Here is an 8,955-nt window from a genome sequence, read left to right as displayed (position 1 = left end):
TACGAATTTTAGGATTCTTCGTTGTACTTCTGTGAAAAATACTGTTGGTATTTTGATAGGGATTCCATTAAACCTGTAGATTGCTTTGTGTAGTATGGACATTTTAACAATATTTGTTCTTTCATTCCATGAGCATGGAATGTCTTTTCATTTGTTCATATCTTCTTCAGTTTCTTTCACCACTGTCCTATCATTTTCAGAGTAGAAGTCTTTTACCTCCTTGGTTAAATGTATTCCTAAGGTGGTTTTATTTGGTGCAGTTGTAAATGAAATTGTTTTCTTAATTTTTATTTCTTCTACTTTGTTATTAGTGTATGGAAACAGCAGATTTCTGTATATTAATTTTGTACCTTGCAAATTTACTGTATTCGTTTATTGTTCTAATAGATTTTTTTGCTGGAGTATTTAGGGTTTTACATCCCTTTTACATGGTATTATAACATCTGCAAATAGTGACAGTTTTACTTCTTCCTTTCCAATTTGGATGACTTTTATTTTCTTTTTCTTGCCTAATTGCTCTATAAGACTGGGACTTCCAGAACTATGTTGAATAAAAGTGGTGAGAGTGGACATCATTGTTCTGTTTCTGATTTTAGAGGAAAAACTTTCAGCTTTTCACAATTGAGGATGATGTTAGCTGTGGGCTCATCATAAATGGTCTTTATTATGTTGAGGTATATTCCCTCTAAACCCACTTTGTTGATAGTTTTTATGATGTTGATAGTTTTTTTTTTTTTTTCTCGGTTCAAGTTTAATAGAAACAAAAGACAAAACGTGACGCCCTGCTACTGTACATACAGTTGACCTGCCCCATAACAGCTCAGGCCCTTCTCTCCAGAAAAGAAAGGCTGCCCTCCCCAACCCCTGCAGAAAAGGCCTGTCCTGTCCCCATACCACATCTGCACAGTCTAAAGTCTTATGTTCTAAGCATGACAATAATACAAGAGAGATTTTGTTTTCATGGCCACCCACTGCAGCCCAGCCCTAAAATGACCCGGCGCTCACTTCTGCTTAGAGAAGTATTCTTTGCTCTTCTGGACATCAGGCTTGATGGTATCACTGCCAGGCTTCCAGCCAGCTGGGCACACTTCCCCATGCTTGTCAGTAAACTGGAAGGCCTGAACCAGTCGCAGAGTCTCATCCACAGAGCGCCCTACAGGAAGGTCATTTACCGTGATCTGCCTAAGGATACCTTTATCGTCAATGATAAAGAGGCCCCTGAAAGAGATGCCTTCATCAGCCTTTAAGACTCCATAGTCCTGAGCAATGGTACGCTTGGGGTCTGATACCAAGGGAATGTTCATGGGTCCCAGTCCTCCTTGTTTCTTGGGTGTGTTGATCCATGCCAGGTGACAGAAATGAGAATCCACAGAAGCACCAATCACTTGACAGTTGAGTTTCTTAAATTCTTCTGCCCTGTCACTGAAAGCAATGATCTCCGTGGGGCACACAAAGGTGAAGTCAAGAGGGTAAAAGAAGAACACAATGTATTTTCCTTTGTAGTCAGATAGGCTGAGATCTTTGAACTGGCCATCTGGCATAACAGCCGTGGCTATGAAGTTGGGGGCAGGATGCCCAATTTTGGCATTTCCCGAAGACATCTTGCTATCAGCGGCTCTGAGAGCAAAAAGGCCGAAAACAAGGCAGGAAGAAGACGCTATGATGTTGATAGTTTTATGAGTAGATGTTGAATTTTGTCAAATACTTTTTCTGCATCTATTGAGATTATCATATGGTTTTTATCCTTCATTTTATTAATGTGGTGTATCACGTTGATGGATTTGCAGATATTGAACCATCCTTGCTTTCCTGGAATAAATCCCACTTGATGGTGGTGAATGACACTTTTAATGTATTGTTGAATTCAGTTTGCTTATTTTATTTCTTTGAGGACTTTTGCATCTATGTTCATCAGGAATATTTGCCTGTGCTTTCCTTTGCTTGGTACTGTCTTTGTCTGGTTTTGGTATCAGGGTAATGCTGGCCTCATAGAATATATTTGGAAGCTTTACTTCTATTTTTTTGGAATAGGTTCAGAAGAATAGGTATCAACTCTTCTTTAAATGTCTAGTAGAATCCACCTTTGAAGCCTACTGGTCCTGGATTTTGTTTGTTGGAGAGGCAGGAGGCTCTTGCACAGAGCCTGGAGTGGGAGGAGACAGCTGCACAAAGTGCTAGTGTGCCAATTTAGCAACTGCTTCTTTGTTTGCTATAGTCCTGTGCATCTTGTGAATGATGACCCTATTGGCTCTCAGGGCTCAGTAATTTGGGTGCACATCCCTTGGGTGGAAGCCATAGAATTTGGAGTGCTAGATGTGTGGTCCAAATGCTTTCCTCCTCAGGGAGAAGCTGGAATTTGGAGGTTCTCCCCTGAAAGCAGGTGCTGTGCCAAGGGTGGGGTTTGTGGTGAGAGTGTGTCTCAGCTTTTTCTACACATTTTAGTGTGGGTATTTTCTGAGTTGCGCAATGTGTAGGAATCACTCGACTTGTTTCCAGATTTCTCTCAGAGGGAATTGATCCATATCGAGTTGTATACTTGGTGTGTCCACTGGAGGAGGGAAATTCAGGAGCCTCCTATGTTGCCATCTTGGTGATGTCCAAAAAGTGTTTTAACTCAAGTTGGCCCACAGCACTTCATGGTTGATTACAAACTCCAGTTCCCTGGTTTCACGATCTTTGAACATGTTCTGAACAAATGGTCTAGCACTCATATTTCCAGGCTTAGGGCCTCTGCCCATAATGTGACCATATGAAAAATCAGATTTAGGAGCCAAAGAGGCATCACTAACGATTTTATAGGGGAGCTGTGAGAGAAGTTAGAGAATTTACATTACTCCCACACAATAAAAAAATAAAATCAAATAAGTTCCAATTAAACATTTTAATTCTTCCTAATGTGTCTCTTCTCAGCCTCACAGAAAGTGATTCCTGGTCCTACCTCTAGAGATATAAGATATCTGTGTTTGTGTCTCTGTTTATATCTGAGTCTGTACCTGTATTAATCTACACACAGTTTTCTCCATTTATACAGTGAGGGTTCTTAGCCAACTTTCTTACTATTCACAACTTACCAATATTTTCAAGTATCAAAGTTAATATTAAATTACCAATTTATTTAAAATATTAATCAGTTATGAATTATAATGTATATTATTTTAATGACTAATTATTAATATGATTATAAAGAATTATTAGTCAAAATATTAATTAATTAACCAAATAGAAAGGATAAATACTCTAATAGTTACAAGAATATACTAGAACTGTGAATTTAAAATGTTATTCTAGAAATGTTACATTTATACAGTAGCATTCAAAATATACTGCCTTCTAATATGGCACTTCCATCTTTATGTAAATAATTGTCTTGAACCCATCACTAACTCCCGCCCTCCTCCTTCTAGAGTCTCAAACAGGCCTGTACACAAGAAATAAGCAGTGAATGTTTCATGTTAACTTAATAAGATTTTTGATTAAAATTTTGTTTAGTTAATAAGATTTTTGATTAAAATTTTGTTACCAGCTTCAAGGGCACTGAGAAAGCGGTGACAGAGAATGTCCACAGTCTGCTCTTCCGGGTCCCCTTTCTCCTTCTCTGCGCCCTCAGCCCTCCCCTCAGGTCACTGTCATCTCTGCATTCCATTCCCACCCTCTTTTGAGGGACAGGTGACAGGCTTCAGAAAATAATAAAGAACAAGAAAGTAGAGGGACTGGGCACCCCACCCAGGTCCCATGGAAAAGGGATGGTGTGAATACTCAGAGGAGAATCCGTGGACCCTGGAGAAGAGACATTTGGACTGGACAGAACAGAAATGGTTCTCTCGGTCACACAGATTAATGAGAATCGTCACTTTCTGGGTGAGGAAGAATTGACATTTCATAGTGCAGCATTCCCACCACTGAGTAGGAAGCACAGCAGACTGCATGTGACTTGCTCCAGAGCGCTCATTTCACCACTAAGATGATGTCCTCCATGGTGAGGCAACATAGTAACCCCAGGGACACTTCCCAGTCCAGGGCTGGCCCATCAGATGGCTCCTCCTGCACTCTTCTCCGGGCCCTGTGCTGGAATATTTATTCTTACGTTACCAGAATAGGGGCTTTTTAACATGAGAACTAGTTCCTAGTTCATAGGAACTAGGTTTAGGATCAGGGATGTTCAGGGAATGAGTTTTGGATCAGAGAGGAGCTAATGAAGGCTACTTAGCACTAGGAGGCCAACTGGCCTTCCCTGGGGGTGCTTATCTGAGGTGTAACCCCATTGACTACTTGCTTTGCTGTCATTTTTGATTTCCCATTTAAAAGAGGAACTTGAAAGTGGATTAAGCAAGATTAAATTAAGTATTTATTCAGTAAAAGGCAGAAATGAAAGCTGATCATTCTAGCAAAAAAATAAAATAAAATAAAAATTAAAAAAGGTCTAAATCCTAGTCAAGAAATTCTACTTGCAAAGGGCCAAAGTGTCTTGTTGGAGGTCACGTAGCTGTTAACTGACTGAGTTAGAACCCTCAGGTATACTGTCTCTTGCCTGTTATGTACACATTACCTTGTACAGGCTGGGGGATAGAGGCCATGGGGTCTCCAGAGGAAAAACCGGTGGGAAGTAAGTACTCTGTCCATGTGGGGTTTGCATGATCAAAGGAAGATCTGAAGAGCTAACAGCATACTGATGTCCACCTGCTTCCAAAGCACAAGTTCTCAGCCTCTGCACTGTGATGCCTCTTTGTAAGGACAATTCTGGGCAAGTGGAGAAAAGCATGGGCCCAAGTTCCAGGCAGAGCATACCAGGGACATCAGGACAGCCTGGGCCAGTGGTCCTGCCAGCAGGACATGGACAGCCAGGCAGGATGCAGAGGGGGCAGCCAGGTTTATAGGCTTCCTCTCTGCCGGCCCCATTCTTCTGACTACCACCCCCTGTCCTCCTCTCTTTTGTATTTCTCATTTTGGGTGCCTGAAGAATGAGAGGCCTCTACAACTTCACTGTTCTCCTGGGAGAAGCCACAGCCCAGGTGTCCTGTCTGCCCCTCAGCATGCACACTGGCCCCCAGACTCACAGGTTGTTGTTTGTTTTTAAAGAAGTTTTTAAAGAACTTTTTCCTGACACTGATGAGAATGTTTTTGTAGCCCTGAGATTTGGGGACAAAAAAATCATTAGTAATTATCAACAAACCATAAATAACAGAATATCTATTGACAGACCATGTGACTGAACACCTACAGTTATGGAAAGTTCATGTTCTCTGGGACAACCTATTCTGTCTTTAGATTTTTTCATGATGAATTGAAAAAAAATTTTTCCTATACTTTCCATATAAAGGTCTTGTTATCGCTTCAGGAATCTCACAGAACAATTTTACTCTAAATGACTGAAGACTGTGCTTATGCCCACTCAACCCCAAGTCCCAGATCTAGTCCTCATTTTGAGCTCCTTCTCAATCCTGGACACTATGGGGGGGAGGGAGGCAGATAAGCATATGAAGGGAACAGAAGAGGATCAATGGTACCAGTTAACAGGTGCTTACAGTTGTACACAGGGAAGAGCAACCAAACCCACCAGAATCCTATTTTCTAGAAAAATTACTTTTGGAAAATCATCCAAGAGCACCCGAGTTAGATCTAGGTAAGATGGGTGCACATTAAAGCCTTGTCCCCCAGTGAGTGACTGCTATGAATCTCTTGGAAAAATGACCTATCCATCATTATGGTGGTGGACCCCTGTAGCCTTGGTATCCTGTTAGAGCTTCAGATCTTCCTTTGATCATGCAAACCCCACATGGACAGATTACTTATTTTCTGCCAGTTTTTCCTCCTGGAGACCCCATGACCTTTATCCCCCAGCCCATACAAGGCAATGTGGACATAATGGGCAAGACATGGTGTTTCTGATGGTTCTAAAGACTCAGTGGTGTTCTCTGGCTACCAATAGTCATTCACTCATTCACAGAGTCAACAATCATTTATTGTGGGCCAAGCTCTGGGACTATGAAGGGGGACAACTCAGGTAGTTTCCTACTCTCATAGAGAACACTAATAATTGGCATACTCATTACTGGTAAAGGGGTTTCACCTTGGCCCTAAGACAGCAGAATAGGTAGCTCAGCCTTCAACAGAGTTCCCCGGAGAGCGTCTTCTGTGCTCGGATGTATGTCATGGATCGCCACCCTCCAGACAATGATCCACTCCCACACAGCTTGGGCTTCCCCACCTTCCACACTCCATCCCATCTCCCTCATCTGGATAAGCCTCTTACCGACAGCCTCTTCTCAATCCCCTAAACGCCCGCCTTCTGAAACTCCCACCTTTCTTCCCTCCCAGTCCCCTGACCTGGGCCTTTTTATTGCCCAGAACTGCTTCTCCTCTAAGACCTTAATCACCCCTCTCCAAATCTCCTGTACCTACCCATCCAATGAACTCACTGATGCTTGCCATCTTTGACCTTCCTCAGTGACATCCCCTTTCTCACAGGTCATTTCTGTTTTCACTTTTCCTTAGCCAATTTCCTGGGCTCCTCTATGTCTTGCAGGCCCCTTAGTTTGCTCTCTTGGCCTGAACCCCAGCTTGATCACCTCTCCGCATGCTTTCCTTACGAGCCTCCAAGTCTGGATCTGTGAGGCCCACATCTCTTCCTGACCTTCTGACTGCAACTGGAGAGGGTGTCATGGCCAGGCACATGGTGTCCCTCACACAGGTGGGTTTCCAGCCCCCCCCCCCCGAGTACAGTCACACTGCTCACCCTTACCTAGGTCACTTTCCTCTCCATGATGGTTCCACCTTTCACCACCCTTCAGAGACCCCTGTCCAGTCCAGCCTCCCTGGCTCCCCAGAAGCAAGGTATCCCCCGTGACACCCCCCAGACACTGTGCCTACGACATACAGTCCCCTACTTTCCACCTGCAGTTGCTGACATTTACCTGTATTTTCACCCTCTGGCACATTTTGCCCTCCCAGAAATCTGAGAATTACCTGAAACCACTAAGTACCCTCATGTTCACACCCAAAGAGCAAAGTCTTCTTATGGATTCTACCATTAACTAGGTCTGGCAGCCCTCCCCTCCCTCAATATCCCTCACCTGCTCCCCTGGACCGGTGTCTCTTTGCGAGCCTCCCTGGGGCCAGACTTCCCAGCTCCCCTCCACGCTGGAGTCAGAATTCGAGCTCCACATGGGTCACATCCCACCGAGGCTCCCTGTGCCTTTGGGATAATGCCCTCTCCTTTCCTCTCTTCATGTTCCTGACTCTGCTGATAAAATATTGTATTGGTGAGAAAGCTTTCATCTTTATTTTTTCTTCCTTTTCTTTCATCCAGTTTCCACATGAGGGGGAGACATAGATCTGAACACGGAGGCTTGAGCTCCCTGCTGTCTGGTGGGCCATGGGCCACAGAAAGTCCTTTCTCCTCCAAGTGCAAACTCAGTAAGGCAAGTCTGCTTCCTGTAGCTGAAGGTAAATGTACAGGATCTGGGATCTCAGTTGCAATCTAATCAAGATTCATCGACAGGAAAACTGATTTTTGAGCCTTTTCTGCATTCTGAGTCTGTTACAGCATCATTTCAGAATTTGGAGAGTGAGGGTGTGAGGAATTAGAATTTACAAACCCATTTTTAATAGACCCTCCACTATGTGTACATTTATTTATTTATTTATTTATGTTCAGTTAGCCACTGTATAGTACATCATTAGTTTTTGATGTACTGTTCAATGATTCATTACTTGAATATAACACCCAGTGCTCATCACAGCATGGGCCCTCCTTAATACCCATCACCCTGTTACCCCATCCCCTCCTTCCCTCTGAAACCCTCAGTTTGTTTCCCAGGGTCTATGGTCTTTCATGGTTCATCCCCCTCTCTGATTTCTCCCTCTTCAGATTTCCCTCCCTTCCCCCATGGTCTTCTGTGCTATTGCTTATGTTCCACATATGAATGAAACCATATGATAATTGCCTTTCTCTGCTTGACTTACTTCACTTAGGATAATCCCCTCCAGTTCCATCCATGTCGATGCAAATGGTGGGTATTCATCCTTTCTCAGGGCTAAATAATATTCCATTTCATATATGTATCACATCTTCTTTATCCATTCATCTGTTGAAATGCATCTCAGCTCCTTCCACAGTTTGGTTATTGTGGACATTGTTGTTATGAACATTGGGGTGCACATGCCCCTTCTCTTCACTACATCTGTATCTTTGGGGTAAATACATTGCCTGACTTCAAGCTATATCACAAAGCTGTGATCACCAAGACAGCATGGTATTGGCACAAAAACAGACACATAGACCAATGGAACAGAATAGAGACCCCAGAAATAGACCCTCAACTCTATGGTCAACTAATCTTAGACAAATGAGGAAAAAATACCCAATGGAAAAAAGACAGTCTCTCCAGTAAGTGGTGCTGGGAAAATTGGACAGCCACATATATAAGAATGAAACTCGACCATTCTCTGACACCACACACAAAGATAAACTCTAAATGGATGAAAGACCTCAATGTGAGACAAGAATCCATCAAAATCCTACAGGAGAACATAGTAACCTCTTAGACATCAGCCACAGCAACTTCTTTCAAGACACGTCTCCAAAGGCAAGGGAAACAAAAGCGAAAATGAACTTTTGGGACTTCATCAAGATAAAAAGCTTCTGCACAGCAAAGGAAACAGTCAACAAAACTAAGATGCAACCCACGGAATAGGAGAAGATATTTGCAAATGACATTACAGATAAAGCGCTGATACCAAAGATCTATAAAGAACTTCTCATACTCAACACTCAAAAGACAAATAATCAAGTCAAAAAATGGGCAGAAGGCATGAACAAACACTTCTCCAAAGAAGACATATAAATGGCCAATAGACACATGAAAAAATACTCAACATCACTAGCCATCAGGGAAATACACATCAAAACTGCAATGAGATACCACATTACACCAGTTAGAATGGCAAAAATTAACA

General features: G+C 42.7%; 1 protein-coding gene across 1 annotated transcript; it reads right to left on the bottom strand.

Moving 5' to 3' along the window:
* Positions 1-828: 828 nt before the first annotated feature.
* Positions 829-1,652, bottom strand: LOC118356037 (peroxiredoxin-1). Its single transcript, XM_035722332.1, has one exon. It carries the CDS (start codon positions 1,599-1,601, stop codon positions 1,002-1,004), a length of 600 nt encoding a protein of 199 aa, XP_035578225.1. The 5' UTR covers positions 1,602-1,652; the 3' UTR covers positions 829-1,001.
* Positions 1,653-8,955: the final 7,303 nt, after the last annotated feature.

Source organism: Zalophus californianus, chromosome 10 (assembly GCF_009762305.2).
Source record: "Zalophus californianus isolate mZalCal1 chromosome 10, mZalCal1.pri.v2, whole genome shotgun sequence".
NCBI lineage: Eukaryota > Metazoa > Chordata > Mammalia > Carnivora > Otariidae > Zalophus > Zalophus californianus.
The sequence above is the reverse complement of the archived record's forward strand: the minus strand, read 5'-3'. Positions and strand labels throughout refer to the sequence as shown.

Excerpts from the sequence above, each read along its gene's own strand:
- LOC118356037 (XM_035722332.1), bottom strand. The coding sequence starts at position 1,601 with ATGTCTTCGGGAAATGCCAAAATTGGGCATCCTGCCCCCAACTTCATA.